Below are 19626 nucleotides of genomic sequence, written 5' to 3'. Positions count from 1 at the left end.
AAATAGGTCATATAATAATGGTTAAATTTAAAATTCAGTCAATAAATCCAATAAAGACAACATATACAATAATGAAACTAAAGCAAAAACTTTACCTAACTCAAGCTCTGCTATCTTTCCAAGCTCTCTCAATCATGAATGGTTCACGTGTAGCCCGAACTCAATCTTGTGTGTAAATAAGAGCTCCACCGTCTTAGGAGTGAGGGAGCTACGAAATGGATCTAATACACGACCCCCAGTGCTAAATGCTGACTCAAATGCAACAGTAGAAAACCGGCATAGCTAACACCTCTCGTGCTATCGAAGAGAGAATGGATATCTATTTGAATGACTTTCCACCAACTCAAGATATCAAACATGTCGTCCTTATGACGCTGCTCACATTCATCCTTAAATATTTAACCATCTCAGATTTGGTTACTGTAACCTCTTGTCCAGCCATGCTTGTCATACATACAATACATCAATTCTTTGGGATCAACATTTCATCTTCCACATTAACTTGACTTGCTTGTGAGACTGTTGACTAGATTGCCTTGGAGAACTATAAATGAGTTGTATTGGTCAAAATAAGAATACAAAGTTGTATGCACTTTTGTCTTCAAAAGTTCAGCTTAGCATCATCATAAGATTACTAATAACCCAATTACATATCCTAACTTGAATCTAAGATCCAACACCACTGCAATGAATAACATTAAGTTGATTTATCAATATTTGACCAATATTATCATGTTTCCCTTCATTCTCCTAGCCATAGTACTTAAGCCAACACATTACTTTAGACCATGTTGAAATCTGCCTTCCATGGCAAGATCTCGCGCATGTATGCATTACCAGTAACAAAAAGTGAGCCTGACACGCGTAGAGTAGCATCATAAAAAACTTCAAAAAAGGTAAAGTAACAAGGGCATACTCCACATCACTAGGCATAGGGCAAACCCTTTGACTTTCCCTCTAGTAAGTTCATCTTTAAACTACCGTCTTGGATTTCAACAACAATCAAATGCTTTCTGAAATTTAAAGGCACATCTAACATTAAGTACGTAGAGTCCACCTGTGTTCTACATCAAGGACCAAAAGAATTTTTTGTTCAATCTTTTCTTGCTCTACACTTCCTTAAACCTTTGTAATCTCACCAGAGAAGACCTCAATATTCCATACAGAGCGAATTCTAAAAATGGAGTCCTCCATGTCTTTTAACCCCTCTTTTACAGTGAGACTCATATATGTGCACAACACCTCATGTCGCAGAAAATCACCACCTCAAAACACTACATCCAACTTTCAACGGTTTGTAGATATTATTCCAACATCATTAGAACTGCATATGTCAACGGTAATGGTGAAAACCTTAGAAATACCCCAATCAAGCAAATACCTCTCAATTGCCTTACAATCAATAAACCGTGTGACTAGCAATTGGACAAAAATTTAAGATTTTTGTGTAATTCCAATCATCATCAATGAAGTGAGCCGTCAAACACATATAGGTAAGGTTTTGGCAAGATGTCCATGTATCCGTGGTAAGACTACTCTCTTACTAACTTACTAAAAAAGGCATTCAACTTATTCTCTCTCTCAACATAAATATTAAAACAATCTCTAGCCAGTAATACGAGAAGGAAATGAAATAAAGGTTGTGCATCTTCATCATATCGCGGAACCCTCAGTTCAATGCCTAAAGGGCAACTCATCAACAATTATCATTCTAGCTAGAGACCGTCTAAGCCATATTGGATTGAATTTCCAAGTTGTAGTGAAGATTTGTGGAGGTGGCGCAGACAGCAGTACCACTTGATGGTCATTTGATTGTGTATGTTGAAAACTAAGATCTTTGTTTCTTATCTATCACATTCAAAAGGTACTTTTTACATCGACTTAAGTGATTATGTAGACAAATAGTTACCACTTTACTGGAACTACAAGCACATTCCCAAATAATACATCAGTTGTCATCCTATCACCATATTCTCACAAGAGATTACAGTAAAATGATTCCACATGTCAGAAGTATTTTTCGAGTATTAGAACTTTTTGGGGAATCGTGGTGGTCGTGGTCGTGGATCAAGATCTGTAGAAGGCTGTGGGGCTAACAATGAGTTGGAGTGGATCCTAAAGTTGGTGTCTCCGGACTCTCATCATAGTTCACAGATAATGGTCAGCAGCCATGGGGTTAGATTTGGAATCTGCAACATCAACACGAAGATCTTAATGTAAGTGAAAGGACCCCTAGCAGTCCATACAACTAAAAAAAAAGAACCAAATTTCATAACAAGCAACATTAAGATGATTTTGCCTAAGAAGAAATTCATTGAATGGTACATACTTGACTCTCAAACCAAGACTATAACAGTAATTGCTTTTTTTCTTTGAATTTTCGATCTACCCAGGTATATATACCTTAAACATTTTATCAAACTTGGACATATCTTTTATTTAACACACAATAGAATTATTGAATTACATTGTGTTCAAATAATGCAGGAGTTGCTTTGGGTGATAGCTGGATTTCTCCTGAAGATTTTGTGTATGTGTTCCACTGATTGAAAATTTCTGTGTGCCAAATATTTTCCATCTAAAAATGACTTGATTTTCATATTAAAATTGCACAACTAAAGATTAAATGCAGTTTTCATGGGCACCACTTCTCAAAGAGCTGTCCCGAATGGACAACAAAGGCTTGAATGAATCGAAAAGGTTCAGATTAAGAATTTAATTGTCTCTGATTAATGTTTTGAAAAAGGCAAAATCAAATTAAGTTAGCATAATCCATTTTGCAAGAACAGTTTAGCTCTAAAGATTAAGCAGCAACTAGCAGCAGGTAAATATGAAGATGCTGCAATAACATACTCATATATTACTTGTTCAAATAATGCAGGAGTTCTAGTGGCAGACATAAAACAAAATTTCACAAATGATATGAGTTATCTCTCACTCTTTTCTCTTTAAGATAAGGTGCCAATATTATTTAATAAATGATAAAAGGAAAGTTCTTACCTTGAAATTGTTGCTGCGCCTTTGTTTCTTGAGAATGGATGAGTAGAAAAGATTTTTTAATAAACTATGAAGTAACGTGGGTGCTTGCTGGAAGAAGGAGCTGGAAGAAGGAGAAGGATGACGCAGCTTTGCTGGATCTAGAAGAAAAATGAAGAAAATCTGGTATTTGTGAACTGAGAAGGGCCTCAGGTGCTTGCTGGAGCTGGAAGAAGGAGAACGACGCCGCAACTTTGCTGGATCTGGAAGAAAAATGAAGATAATCGAGAATTTGTGAATTGAGAAGGGAGAGGCAGAGAGCTACGAAAAAATTGGTGGGTTGCGATTTTAGATTTGAGTGAAAGTGAATGTGAATTACGGATAGATTTTTATTTATTTAATATAATATATATATATATATAATTTGAAAACCGGTTAACCGTTTTTAGTTTTTCCCGAGCCGATAACCGAACCAGAAATTCAGTTTTTTTTATTTTTCGAACCGTAACTGAACCGTTTTTTCGGTTAACCGGTTTTTCGGTTCGGTTACCGGTTCGGTTTTTGCATTTTTTTGAACACCCCTACTATTTATCGCACTGCAACCAACCCTCTTTATCGTGCTGCAACAAACCCTTTTCCTCATGCCACAACTAGCTCCTAAGCAGGGAAGATCGTGCACGCTTTTGGGATAGTGCATGCGTTTGGGTGAAGATCGAGGGGGGTTTTGTTTGGGACAATTTAACAAACAATTGGGGGCAAGGTGGAGGGTTACGGGAAAGTAGTTGTGGTAGTGGCCAAAAAAACCAATTACAACTCAAAGTCACAGTAAATCAATCAAACAATCAACACACTTTCAAAATCAATCAACACCAACACCAATTAACAACAAATAGACTTGCAATTTAACCCAAAAATTGACAAAATCGTGAAACCCTAAGTGGGATGATGGCCAGTGAATGGTGAGCTACCGTGGTCGAGGATGGTGGGGGTTGGCCGATGAACACAATGGGGGTCTCAAAGAAGGTTTCCAACGATGGAATCAGCTAGAAAAGGGGAATGTTCACGAGACACAAATGGGAGGGTGGTGACTGATGATGGTGGGTTCAAAAGGTCAACAAGGTTGGAGGTTTTGTTGCAAGGAACAAGGGCTTGAAGATGGTGGGCTCGGGGGTACCAACGGTACCAGAATTAGGTCGATTTGGCCTGAGATTGATAGTCGCTGATAAGGGAGTAGGTGGCAGAAAATGGCAGAATCAAATCAGATTTTCGGTTAAATGAGGCTGAGGAAGGTGCAATCAAAGTTGGGGAAGAATTCCTACTGTGATTGGTGAATAAAACTGGTTGGGAGGCAGCCAAAAAGCCTACGACAATGAAGAAGAAGAGGGACTTTGGTAATAGTAGAGGAGGGGAAATAAAGAAGAAGAAGAAGATGATGATGATTGTAACGCCCCACTTGAGGTACGTAGTTAAGATTCGTTGTATTGCTTAAATGTTCATTGATTCAGCTTCAATTAAGTTTATATGTTGTTATTTTAGGTTTGTTGGCCCTTGGTTGAATGGATGTATTGGTTTGATTGAGTAATTGCCTTGAAATTGGTTGAAATTAGAGGAATTTTGGGGTTACAGGCTTCGCCGGGGCGAAGAAGAAGCTTCGCCGCGGCGAAGAGCTGTAGCTGCTGTAATTCTTCGCCGGTGCGACGGAAAGTTCTTTGCCGCGGCGAAGAGTCGGTTGAGTTTGATATTGAGTTTTAGATATTTTCTTCCCTAGGGGCTATTTGACCATTTTACCCCTAATTAGCAGGAAAAGTGGGGAGTAAAATGTAAGGAAATTTCATGGAGAATATGTTAGTATGGGGGTGTGTTTGTAATGAATCAAAGGATATGGATGAAATTTCCAAGAAAGAGCAAGGGCAAAATGGGAAAGATGAGTATGTTATGAGATATTTAGGGGGATTAGTCTTTGAAAGCCTTTCATTCCCCAATTCCACCGCCTCCTCCATTCTCCATTTTCTCTCAAATTTCCTTCAATCTTCCAAGGATTTCTAAGGACTTTTTGAGTAGTTTTTGGGTAAAGATTTCATCTAAAGCATCCTAAGGTAAGGATTCTTGTTTTAGATGTGAGTTTGCTTATAGTTATATTGAAGTCTTATATGGTTGTTGTTGTTGTTGTGTTGAGTTGTAGAGAGAAGACAAGACAACAAGGGAAAGGGAAAGGAAAAGTGCTAGAGAAGTCACTTTTTCATAAGGTAGGTAAATCCAACCAAGTTGAGACTTGAATGAGTTTTTGTAGTAGAGATGTATGCATGCATAAGAGAGTATTATGCTTGTTGAGAGATTGAGTTGAGATGAGATTCTATTTGGTGGTTGTTGGATGCACTTCATGTAGGAGAAGTGTTTGAATGTATATTGAGAAGTGGAAATTGAGTTGAAGTTTGAGAGATGTTGTGTAAACCTTGGAAGTGTTTTCCTTGACAGGGTTTATGGTTAATTGAGGGAGTTTTCCCCCAATTTGGATGGCTAGAGAATGTAGTAGAGTAGTAATTATAGTAGAGTTTTTGTATGCACATGAATTGTTTAATGAAATGCCTAAGAGAGATATGAGCATGAATTGTGAACCTTAATTCTTGGCAACATTGCATATTGGCATTTCCTAATTGCATTAATGAGCATAAATTACCCATGTGCATTAATTATGTATTGAGTAATAGCTTGAGAGAGAGTAGAGAAATTGAGTTTGAGTTTGAGCTACTCTATAGAGAAAGAGTAGAGAAATTGAGTTTAAGCTACTCTAAGAGTAGAGAGAAAGAGAGAATGAGCACTAGAGAAAAAGAGAAAGTAGTGCTAAACAAAAGAATAGAGTAGGTTGTGCGATGGGGAACCCGTGAGTATGAGTAGAGTATTCCTGCATGTACGCCACATTGAGAGAGCGGCATGAGATTAGAGAGAGAAGTGGTGTAGCCCGTGAGAGTGCATATGGATGAGGGCTATACCCGAGTTACCCAAGAGAGAGTTTATACGCTCACATGGCCAAAGGTTCCGAATCCATGCATAACCGAGTCCGATCGGCTAGAATGAGTGGAAGTCACTGAGAGTGGGAGCGAGTCCCAGCCGTGCCTCCGGTAAGAAGGGGCCATGACTTACTAAAGAGAGTTAGTAGAAAAGAGTTTTAATAAAGAGAAACAGAAAGAGTAAACGAGAATTGTAAGGAAAAGAATTAGAGAGAGAGTTACGGGGATAGATGAGTAGAGGATTTACTTACTGAGCATTGTTTTGTGCTCACCCCGTTATTTCCTACTATTTTTTGCAGGATCTAGGTGAGGACACGGTCGGATGGACGTCAGCATGCGAAGAGAAATGGCTACACTGTCCACCCTGTTTTTGATAGTTTTGCACATGATACAATTTTTGTATATGTTGTATAAAGAATGTAAATGTTTAATAAAAGAAAAAAATTTGGGCCCAACTTTTTATGCTATTTTATATGTATTTTTACTATGCATATTGTGAGTAGAATGGAGTCGTTACAATGATGATGATGATAATGATGATGATGATGAAAGGGCAATTTGGTAATAACACCCTCTGCGTCTATGTCAGAATTCAACATTCACTAATAATGTTACTTTAATGGTGGGAATCTGGAATAGAATCCAACAGTCACTAACAATGTTACTTTAAGGGTGAGAATCTGGAATTTATAAAACCGGAGGTAAGAACTTGCAATTTTCCTAAACTTGGGTGGGAACATGTCGTTTACTCTTCACAAAATCCCACTTTTTACTAAGGATGCATTTGGTTCAAGGAATATTGTATTACTGTGAATGTTATATTAAATGAAAAGATAGATTACCTAGAAGATTACTGGGAATGTTTAGGGGAACGTGTTTAGTTAGGTTGAAATAAATTAGTGGGTATATTATATTTATATGTTTGGTTGGGAGGAATAAATTTGTGTGTATGCTATATAGATTACTAAATTGCTCTCATTTTTAAATATTAATATAATATTATTTTTTGAATCATTCCTTTTAACCCCCTACATGTGAGATTTTGCTAAAACACCCAGCCATATAAAGGTTTAATTTGTAACAAAATCACTCCCACCCACCCCAAGCCACTGTCGGTTGTCAGCCACCATTGCTGATTGTTGCCAATAGTTGTCGTAATGACCCACGACCGTCGGATCTAGTCAGTCGTGTATCGATATGGTCATTTTCGACCAAATCTATTCCGACGCACAACGCCATGGATCTGGCTGTTTCCACCGGATCTACGACCAGATCGATGCATAATTGATCAGATCCGATTGGTCATGTGCCATTATGGCGACCTCCCGTAGTACTTGTTGGTGGTTGGCCAACGGGCAACGATGGTGGCTAGCGGGTGGCGATGGTCCTAGGTGGTCAACAATTTGTTTTAAATATAAAGACACCATTGTCAAAAAACTTAATTAATTAGGGGTAAAGTTGTAATGGTAGGTTCATCTAAATTAATTTCAAAATAAGGGCATTATTGTCCAAAACTTTTAATAGTTAAGAGTAAAATTGTAACAAAATTAAGATTACCATATAATTTTAAAATATCTAAGAAAATAGAGGTAATCAGATTACCACCTATATAACCAATAGTAATTACTATTGGTTTTGGAAGATCACCAGAACGCTATATTACTTGACAACCAAACTTGATAATCTAAGGGTACGTTTGGATCATATAATGTTTTATTATAGGGGGATGTTACATTAATGAAAAAATATATCACCTTGAAGATTAATAAGAATGTTTAGGGAAATGAGTTTGGTTAGTTCAAATGAATTGGTGAGTATGTTATATTTATATATTTGGTTTGAAGGATAAATAGGTAGGTATGTTATATAGATTACTAAATTGCCCTCCTTTTTTAAATATTAATATAATATTATTTTTATTATTATTTTTTGAATCATTTCTTTTAACCCCCTACATTTGAAATTTTCTAAAACACCCCAACCATATAAAACTTTAATTTGTAGCAAAATCACCCCTACCCACACCAACCCATTGTCGGTAGCTAGCCACCACCTCTGGCTGTTGCCAGTGGTTGACGAAATGGCGCACTACTCTTCGTATATGGCCGATCGTGCGCCAGCAAAGCCATTTCCGACCATGGATCACAATTCCATGGTCGTGAAAAGGCCATATCTTTGGTCATGAAATGGCCATAGAAACGGTCTGATCTAGCCGTTTTCAGTCATCGATCATAGATATACAACCGGCAAGGGCCTTACCGGTGCACGACCGGTAAGATCCCGTCGGTCATGTGCCATTACGGCGATTGACGTCGACGACCAGCGGTAGTCTTAAGTGACTGGAGGTATTTTGTTAACTTTTAAACTTTTTTATGACTGGAGTATTTTAGCTAAATTATCAAATGTAAGGGGGCTGGGCTAATGGTTATTTGGTAGACATTTGAAGACAATTATATCTAGAATGATATTTAATTAAAGGCAAAATAAGTATAAAAATCAGATTACTTGATAATCTTTTAATAACACCTCACATGGAGGGTATCAGAACCTCCTACATTACCAACTATAAATACTATTTACAATAAAAGATTCTCATAATATTTTATTATTTGCAACCAAATAATGAAATCTATCCAAACAAACTAAGTCGTTATCTTATATCAATAATGCTACGAACACCGGCATTTTTACATTGAAATCTTGTACCGGTCTACGTGTCCCGTGATTCACACCAACAAATCAGACACGTTTCACGTTATTAAATTTGTTTCCAGTGAACGGCCGTTCATCAAATATGGACGGTCGTTCACTTACATGGACTCCCGTCCATATTATATGGACGAGGGTCCATTTACTACGGACGGGCGTCCCCATTTAAAGGACGTCCGTCCATCTGTAAAATGAAACAAAAAAAATATAAACAAAATTAAGGGACGACCGTCCATAACTTGGGGACGATCGTCCCAAAAAATGGATGAGCGTCCACATATAATGGACGCTCATCCATTAATTTTTTTTTAATAAAATTTTATTAAACAAAATTAATGGACAGGCGTTCATATGGTAATGGACGCCCGTCCATTAACAATGTTTTTAAAAAATAAAATAAAAAATTTGGACGCGAGTCCACAAGGAATGGACGGTCGTCCCTCATGTGCCATCAGTTTGATACAACAAAGAGAGTCAGAATTCCTAAAGATTTTTGACAGCATCTAGGGAAGCAAGGTTGTTTCTGACAGCATTTTTGAGAAAGAAATTGATAAAAGAAAAATTACAGATTTTTGACAGCATCTAGGGGATGAGGCGAGTGTTGAGGTGGTAGAGTTGAAGAAGAGTCTAGGAGAGAAAGGAGTGAAATTGGAGGGATTAGAGAAAGAAATTGATGGGTTGAAGAGTGAGAAAGTTGATAGTGAGAAGAAAGTGAGGGAGTTGGAAAGAAAAGTTGGGACTTTGGAAGTGAGGGAATTGGAAGAGAAGAGTAAAAGCGTGAGAGTTGAAGAGGAAATGAGAGAAAAAATTGATGACAAAGAGAGAGAAATTAGTGGGTTTAAGAAGAAAGTTAATGTTATGGAGTCTAAATTGGATAAGTGGATAGTTGAGAAGAAGTCAATGGAGGGAAGTTTGAAGGAATCAGAGAGCAAATCCAAGGAAATGGAGGCCAAGATTACTGAGTTGGAGAAAGAGATTGATGAGGCGAAGACGTGATTAGTGGACTCAAAGAGAAGATAACTTCCAATTTAAATTAAGGGACGACCGTCCAGAAATGGTGAACGACTGTCCCTTTATTTTATTTAAAATTTTATTTTTTTAAGTATGGACTTGCATCCCTTATATGTGGACGCTAGTCCACATGTTAGGGACACCCGTCCACAAGTTAGGGATGGGCGTCCAATTTTTTTTTTTTTTTTTTATATTTACATAATAGACGAACGTCCTTTAAATAGGGACGCATGTCTGTAGTAAATGAATCCCCGTCCATATAATATGGACGAGAGTCTATAGTAAATGAACAACCGTCCATAATTGATGAACGACTATTTACTAAAAAAAAATTTAATAACGTGAAATGTGTCTGATTTACTTGTGTGAATCATGAGACACATAGATCAGTACAACATTTGGGTGTAAAAATGCCGAGTTCCATAGTATTATTGATCTTATATAATCCGATCCAAATGCACCCTAAATAATATAAAATGATACTGCCAATCAAACATATCCTCAAAACTAAAAAGAAACTGGTCCCTCCAGTCAAAGATTTATGATTATGATCAGCAATCATCCTAGCCCTTCGGTTTCCTACTATTATAGATTTAAAAAAGTAAAAAAAAAAAAAAAAAAAGTGATTACACAGGATATTAGCTGGTGGCGCTTTGAAGAAGTTCCATATCTTTATTAAACCAAAAAAGATATTTGCGAAGAAGGAACACCGTCATTAAAAACCGAGTGAAACCAAAAAAAAAGGGAGAAAAAAAAAAAAAAAAAAAAAAAAAAAAAGACCAAGGTAGCATCGGCAAAATTTACAATTTTTTTTAACTTCATTTTCAAATTGTCGGAGCTTCAACATAAACTAGATTTCAGTTCCTTAATTTTCCGGAGACAAGATGAGCTTTCTCAAGAACCAAATCAATCCTATCCCTTCTCTTGAACTCCCCTAAAACCCTTTGAAACTTATTCTTCATTTCTTCATTTCTGCAGCCTCCATTCCAATACCAGTTTCTTTCTCTTCCTGTTATTCGTTGATGCTGCCATATACATAAAACATCAATAAATAAATGAACACTAATAAAGCTTTAATACACACCACCAGGAGGGAAAAAAAAAAAAAAAAATTGACCTTGCGGTGTAGAGTTGAAGAAGAGGGATAGTAGATCAAATTGTTGTTTTCGTTGTTGTTATCGTTGTGTTGTGTTGGGATTCGAGGAAGAAGATGAAGGATTTGAGCTCAACTTGAGGTAGTCAAAGCGATTTGGGTGAAGGGTTTCGAGTATTTGCAACTCTTCCTTTGCCTGCTCTATCATCTCATGAGGAACATTCCATTCTCGCTCTGTGTTTGCCGCTTTTCGAAGGAGAAAATTTAATAAGACTGGAGGAGGCAAAAGCAGAAGACATGGGAAGTTGATCTCTTTCTGATTAAAGTAATTATTAAATGAAGAATTATGGAAAGTTGCGCCTTTTTATTTTTAACTCTTTATTCGTATTGTCCTGTTGTTTCCACTGTAGCATGCAGCAGGAAGTGGAAAGGCAATTTGTGTTGTGCTCTATCTTTGTCCATGGCTTTGGCCTTTTTTTTTTTTTTTTTGTTTTTTTTTGGGAAACAATAAGTGGAGATATATTTTCACCAACAAGATCTTTCAGCCTCTTTGAGAGGATGCGAAAGGTTTTTATTTTTCTCGATTAATATATATGTGGGAAATTTTCAAAACATGCCCTTGAGGTTTTGCTAAATACTTATATTTTATGATAATTATGCTAGAAATGATCAAAAATTACAACATTAACTTTTTTTTTTGGTAACTAGAGTGTCTGGGCCAGATTGTAGGCACGTTAACTAATCATTGGGGTCTATGAACACCCCTACAACTCAAAAGATTTTTTTTTATGGTAAACCCGGGTGTCTGTGACAGCTTGCATGTATCTCAAACATCACCAAAATCCATTGAACACTTACGAAACCAAAAATGCAAAAATCATATGTTATTGTGGTTGTGACCCAAGGATTGAACTTAGAAACCAAAGGAATGGAGCAAACCTCCCTAACTACAGAGACTAGCTCCTTGGGATTTACATCGTTCACTCATGTTACATTGAATTTAATTTTTGTGAAAATACCATTTTGCCTCACTAATTTTATGATAATTATGCTAGAAATGATCAAAAATTACAATGTTAACCCTTTTTTTTGGTAACTAGGGTGTTTAGGCCAGATGTGCGACCTCAACTAATAGTGGATTGTGCCCTAACTAATTAGTGGAATCCATTGAATACTTACAAGTCAAAAGATTTTTTTTTTTTTTTTTGGTAACCTGGATGTTTGTGCCAGCTTGCATATACCTCAACTAATCACCGAGATCCATTAAACACCGTATGAGTCCAAATGATTAAATAAACCATAATATTATTATGATTGGTGGCCTCAATGATTGAACTTAGGAACTCAAGTAAGGGAACAAACCTCTCTAGCCGCTAGACTAATCCTTTGGGATTTACATCGTTAACTTATGTTACATTGAATTTTAATTTTTTGTGAAAATGCCTCAATTTTATTAAAGATGGAAAAGTTTCTTTAACTAGTGAATTTAGTTTAATTAATATTATTAATTTCAATTAACAACAATAGGATTAAGACTAACTAGCGTTTGGTTAATTTAAATTAGGGTGGGTTAGGTTTACCTGTGAATAATTATTTAGGGACCAACATTGAGCGGCTAAACACTAATTTTGAATTTTGAATTTTGTAAGTTAATGTCTTCATACTTAACTTTCATCAGCATGCAAAACATTTTTCGAATGTCTACATTATATATTTATTATCTGTTTAAATTGCTATATCTATAGTTTTAATAATTATAGTAGAATGGTTCATTCAAATGAATCCGTTTGTTTTGGGTTTGTTTTGGTTTTAATTTAGTTTCTCGTGTTAAGATATTTTGTTCAACTCATTTTAATAGGTTTTGCTATGGTTTCCAAGAAACACGATTTTAAGAACATATTAATGAAAACATGTTATCCAAGAAATTAAGTATTTTTTTTCAATACAATTTTGATTGTTTCTAATTTATGTATTGAAAAGGGGGAACGACATCTTTCCACCCGAGGTTTGGCGAAACGACACTTTACCACTTTTTAAGTTTCAAAATGACACTTTCCCACCATTAGTTAAGTTCTGTTATGTTTTTCGTTAATATTTTATTGAAAAAATGAAAATACCTTTAAATATTTGATTTTATAAAATTTTTATTATTTTTTAATTAATCAAAGGTCAAATATTAAAAAGTCAAAAAAAAAAAAAATAGTTAATCTCACCTAAAAAGTTCAGAATAATACTATGAAATTGTTTAAAATTAAATGACCTTAATGTTTATTTATTTATTTATAATATCATCAGTATCTCATCACTATTATTCAATAATCTACTAAATTTATAATATTTTTCATTTTTACTAATTAACATAAAAAATCAATATTTTTAATTAATTAAATAAACAAAGAGAAAAATATATCTTTACACTTGAACTAATAAATAATCAAGTAAAGACTTTAACTTAACTAAATTTTAATTTATAATAAACTAATTAAGAAATAAACTATTTACAGGTATTTTCGTCTTTTCAGCCAAATATTAACAGAGCCTGACGAAGGGTGGGAAAATATCATTTTGAAACTTGATGGGTGGAAAAGTGTTGTTTTGTCAAACCTTGAGTGGGAAAATGTCGTTTTTTCTATTGAAAAGATAAACATTAACTTGTATGATATTATTGCCTTAAAATTACTTATTTAACCCTTAAAAAAAATTATCGTAACTCTATCAAACTATGCCGGATTCCATGACTTGTTAGTTATTACATCATAATTCACAAAGATTTAATACATTTCAATTCTCAGTGTTTGATTTACACAGAATGTATTTTCTTTTTACATATTGACTGCGGGATAAATCTATTGGCCATCATCCAATTGGATTTGAAATAAATTACGTGAACCCAAAAACTATTTTCGACACCTATTTTCCATGTGGATCCACCATTATTTATTATCATAATATGAAAGTAATAGATTAATGCTTACGTTATGTGTGATTTAATCATGAAAACATAAATATTTTCTTGAACGTTTATGAAAAGTCATTTCTAAGATTTTAATGGTGTATTTGTTGTTAGCAAAATGGGTATGCATAGTATCATTTGTAAATCTTTTGAAATAGTATCGGGATTCGAACTAGACTCTATAAATTTTTTCTAAATATAATTAAAAAGCTACTTACATAAGGTGTAGTGCTGCATCGAATAATTAATAAGTGAGTGAAACCATTCAAAGGGAGAAAATGTTATCGTCGGGTTAGTGTTGATAGAGTGAAAGCTGACATTAGTGTTGATAGAGTGAAAGCCGTTGTGAATGTAAACTCTTGAAGGAGAGTTCAATGTTAGGATCTCACATCGAGATCTCACACCCATCAAGTGTGATATTTAAGCTTAAGGGCTCTCCCACCTAGTGGCGGATCCAGAAATTTCTGTTAGGGTTGACCAAAATAAAAACTAATTATAATTAGTATTTTTTGTTAGAGTGGGCCAAAATCCTAAAATTCTATATATTAATTTTATTTTTTTTAAATTTGAGGCCGACCCTCAACTAAAGTAGCATCCGCCCCTGCTCCCACCTAGCTGGCCGATCCTTTGGATGGAGTTCTCTGTTGAGCTTGAGTTCTAACAAAATAGTATAGGATTCGAACTAGACTTTATAACTTTCTAAATATTATAATTAAATTATCTTTGAATTCTAACTTAAATTTCGAGTTAATTTCCTCCAACTTGTGTCAAGAATGTCAACCTTAAAAAAACAATAATAATAAGAAAAATAAGCACACTATATGGTGAAGTTTATTCTTTATTTTCATTTTTATTTATCCATAACGCTAGCTCATGCATGGCATGCCTCCATTTTACAATACATTTAAGAAAGTATGCAAGGCCTCTTGAAGTCATCCGGATAATCCAGCTGTTATTACATCTATCATCTCAGGCCTTGCTCAACTCCAAAAGATAGCAGTTAAAAATTGTGCGTTGATAGAAGAAATCATCATGAAAGAAGAAGAAAAGGAAGCACACATTGAGGAAATTAGAATCCCCCAACTAAACTCCATTGTTCTTGAGTCATTGCCTAATTTGACAAGCTTCTGTTTAGGAATTAATATTTTGGAATGTCCTGCCTTGAAAGCTATTGCAGTAGCCAAATGTCCAAACATTGAGACAATTATTTTCGCTGATATGAAGCACCAATCTGACCACATTGCACCCTTTTTCAGCAAAAAGGTTGCTATATCTGAAACTCTTTTTTCACTCTTTTAATTTTATTATCTTTATAATTATCCATATTATTATCATCATCTACGGTTATTAGAAATTCGATTGTTATGCATGGTTGAAAATAACATATTGTTTAATTCCGATATACTTTTGTTCAATGGTTTTTAGGAAAAAATCTTTTTGTTGAATTTAATGATCGTAAAATTTTTATTTCCAGTATATTTTGGAAAGCTTACCTCAAGATGTTTTTGTAGGTTGCTTTTCCAAGCTTGGAGACACTTCATCTGTATGATAGTACTTTCCAAGAACTATTCCCATATGAAGGTTATATATGGAAACAAGATTCCCAAATGGACACAGTTCTTCAAAATCTTCAAACTTTGAAAATATGGAGATGTCATCATTTGACATATTTAATATCATCCTCCACAATTTCCTTCAAAAACATTAAGAATTTGGAAGTCCACTGTTGTAATGGATTGGCAAATATATTAGCATGCTCAATAGCAAGAACTCTAGTCCATCTCACAATAATCAGAATAACAGAATGCAAGTCAATGACAGAGGTAATAGCGACTGAGGCAGAGACAACGGAAGAGGAGATTGTTTTCAGCCAATTGAAAATTCTTGAGCTTCATTGTTTAACAAGCATCACAAGCTTCAGCTCAGCCAATTATGCTTTCGAATTCCCATGCTTAGAACAAGTAATTGTGAGTCAATGACCCAATTTGAAGATCTTTTCTCAAGGAGATTTAAGCACACCAAAATTAAACAAAGTGCAACTAACAAAGAAGATCGATGAAGAATATTTGTGGAATGATGACCTTAATTCCACTATCCATCAGATGTTTACGAATATGGTACTTACTCATTCACATATTCTTTTTATTTTCTTTTGCAACATTACAATATATTACTACTATTCTTTGTATAATTAAAGAATATGTGAGAAAATTGCTACAGTGCCAAACGCATGACCACAAGAATCATAAATTTGGATACAAATTCTCAAAACTACTCTTCTTGCAAGAATCCATTATCCTTTCACAACTATTTCAATTAAGAAAATGTTTAATTCCAGGACTCCACATATCTTAATTGTTTATGAAAAATATCTCATCAATCTACACATGGCATAAGCAAATAATTGGCTAAGCAACATAGTTGTTCTATATTTTTCACTGAATTTGTTTTAGAAACTATTTTGTGAAACTGGAATAAATTATTTTTTGTTTTGTTAATAAAAGCAATCTCGTGAGAATAACTTTTTTTTTTTTCTGTTTAACCTTGGGTTGTTTGCCTAGGTTGAGATCTGGTGTTATTCAATCGGGTCCAAGGGTTCTTTACCTTGGTTAAAAGTTCATTTAAACTTCTCATCAGTAAACAGTGCAATTAATTTTCTCAATTTCAATGTAGACTATAGACCGAACCAAATCAGAAAATTAAATTTAAGATCAAAACCATGCATCTTCTACTTCTTCTGGCATTTCATTGTTATTATATATCCAACTATTGGATAGTTTCATGTTTTCTTTGTCAAGTACTAATACATAAATTTCAAATGGTTCCACGGTATTTCATGCCTAAGTGTTGGCTGGTCTTAATAATTAGGGCACACAATTGAAGACCTAAAAAAAAATTGTATTAGAGGCTATATATATTTTGACATAATCTCAATATTTTTCTTATGACCTTAAAATGTGTCTTAAAATACATAAAAAACCACCCACATTAATGCTTTTATTTGAGTAGTTTGTTGAAGATAATTTTGTTACAGGAATTTAAAACTTGTTAATTAGGAGTAATTACATCCTTGTCAACCTTTGATATTAAAATTTCGTCGATAATATGATGAATTCTTATACTTAAGCATAAAATAGTATTTTTAATATTTTCAAATTAAATCATAATTCTCATTTTGCATGTTTTAACTAACGTAATGTTTTTGGTTTTGCAGGTTGGTTTTCGTAAATTTGAGCATCTGAAGCTCTGTGAATTTGTCACTCTAAAAGAAAACATATGGAATGGCAAAGTTCCAATTGATTTATTCTGCAATTTGAAGTCACTAGTGCTAGATGAGCTTTCTGATATTCCATCCATTGTGTTAAGCTACTTCAAAAATGTGGAAAAGATAGAGGTAAAAAATTGTGATTCGCTGAAAGAAGTGTTCGATATGGAAGAGCAACTAGATTATGTTGATGGACATACAGCGAAGAGAAGTCATCGTGAAATTTTGGGCTTCAAAAATCTGAAATCATTGAAAGTTAATAATTGCAACAGCTTGAGATATATATTTACTGCATCTTTAGTCTCGAGCCTTGTGCAACTTGGACAGATAGAAATAAAAAATTGTGCTTTGGTTGAAGAAGTCATTACAAAAAAAGGGGAAAAGAATGAGGTCATTGATAAAATTAAAATCCCTCTATTGAAGTCCATTAGTCTTGAGTCTTTACCAAATTTGACAAGCTTCTATTCAGGAAGTAATATTTTGGAATGTCCGTACCTATATCTATGCTCTTATTTCAAGATAATAATAGGGCTACGAATGATTCTAGAATGACCATCTAATGTGATCATAGAGTTCTTACAATCAAGATTAAAGCACTTGATACCTCGTCACGATTCTACTATTCTAAGAACATATATTTAACATATTTAAAAAGGATTTACATAATATAGTATAAATAATATAATCAAATTGGGTTTTATTAATATTAACAGTTTTTCAAAATAGTCCAATACTACAATTTGATTGGCTCTAGGAACATACCCTAATAGTTATCACCAAACAACTTTGACATGCGAGACCTATCACTACCTTACGATAAGGTCATTCAACGCTATGATAGCTTTACCATATTATCTGTGCCCTAGTCAGAATAATATTAAGGTATTGACATTTCTAGAATGGCCACCATATGTGCTCACAAAGATCTCACAATCAGAATTAAAACCTTTTGATCCCTCATCATGGTTCCACCACTCTAAGGACATATATTATTACATATAAAATACAATATACATAATATAAATTATGCCTTATTAATTTATAATCATGATACATTAGAGTCAATTGCAATAAGTTGATTGGCTTTAAGATACCTACTCTAATAATCTCCCATTTGCATCTGGCTAGTTATTCATGTATTTAATACCAAATGAAGCTAAGTATCATGCTTCTGCTATGACAGAGCCTTTGTCAGTGGGTAGGTATGTTGTCATCTATGGGTACTCTGTTAATTTTCACATCTCTCTCTGAACGATTTCTTTGATAAGGTGGAATGGTCTAAGTATGTGTTTGGATCTTTGATGAGACCATAGTTCTTTAGCCTGTTGCAATGGTTCCATCGTTGTCGTAGTAAAACTCTACTAGATCAACACTGCTTGGAACATACCAAGTTCATTAATGAACTTTCTAATCCAAACCCCTTCTAAGGTTGCATCTAACAATACAATGTACTCAAATTTAGTCATAGAATCTGCTACAGTGTTTTGCTTTGAGCTCGTCAAAAATCTTTGTCAGCTTGAAAACGGCATCTTTGTATCCTCTAACAGTGAGTTTATCTTCTCCTTCATAAACACGAATATACTTTATCCTTTTTAGGTACTTAAGAATGGTCTTGATACTATCTAGTGGCGCTCACTAGATCTAACTGATATCTAACAACTGCTTAATGCACACGAGACATCAATTCGAGCACATACATGACATATATGATGGGTCCAATAGCAGAAACATGTGGAATCTTATTCATTTTTCTCTTTTTTCGGGTGTTTTATGATACATGTCCTTCAAGAGATAAACACCATATGACAAAGGAAGAAATCCTTTCTTGGACTCTTATATACTGAATCTCTTTAGTACATGTGCTATATATAATTCTAACTATGCCAAGCAACCTATGTGATCTATCTCGATAGATCTCAATTCCAAGGATATAAGTTGCTTCTCCTAAGTTCTTGATGGAGAAGCACTTGGATAATCAAGTTTTTACCATCTGCAAGTTTGGTATACATTCCTAATTAGTAGTATGTCGTCAACATTTAACACTAGGAATGCCACTACACTCCCACTGAACTTTTTGTATACATAGGGCTCCTCTTTGTTTTTATGAAACCAAATTCTTCCATGGTCGTCAAAACGAGTTCTGCTCCTTGATGCCTGCTTGAGTCTAATATGGACTGTGTTCTTACATACCTATTTGCCTTTCTTCAAGAACGAAACCATCGGGTTGTGTCATATAGACATCTTACAAGGTTTCATTCAGAAAGAAGTTTGATATCCATTTGCTAAATTCATAATTGTAGTATGAGCTATTACAAGCAAAATCTGAAGGGAATTCAACATTGCTACGGTGAAAAAGTTTCATCATAGTCTATGTCATACTTTTATTTGAAACCTTAGCAACCAACCGTGTTTTATATGTACATGTTCCATCCATGTCAGTTTTTCTAAAGACCCATTTACACCTTATGGGTTTAACCCTTTTCAAGTAAATCACATAGAGTACATACTTGGTTTTGATTATAGAGTCAATTTCAGATTTCATGGCTTTTAGCCATTTGATGGAATTTGGATCCAATACATCATCATCATGTTCTAGGTTCATCATCTGATA

The 19626-nt window shown here is 34.6% G+C and overlaps 1 protein-coding gene across 1 annotated transcript; it reads left to right on the top strand.

The window, feature by feature from the left end:
• Positions 1-4009: 4009 nt before the first annotated feature.
• On the top strand, positions 4010-9689 carry LOC116134155 (peroxisomal and mitochondrial division factor 2-like). Its single transcript, XM_031419840.1, has 2 exons — positions 4010-4102; positions 9273-9689. Exons 1-2 carry the CDS (start codon positions 4010-4012, stop codon positions 9687-9689), a joined length of 510 nt encoding a protein of 169 aa, XP_031275700.1.
• The last annotated feature ends 9937 nt before the right edge of the window (positions 9690-19626 follow it).

The sequence above is a fragment of the Pistacia vera genome, unplaced genomic scaffold, assembly GCF_008641045.1.
Source record: "Pistacia vera cultivar Batoury unplaced genomic scaffold, PisVer_v2 Contig283, whole genome shotgun sequence".
Lineage (NCBI taxonomy): Eukaryota > Viridiplantae > Streptophyta > Magnoliopsida > Sapindales > Anacardiaceae > Pistacia > Pistacia vera.
Note: the sequence above shows the minus strand (reverse complement) of the source record. Positions and strands in the feature narration are given on the sequence as shown.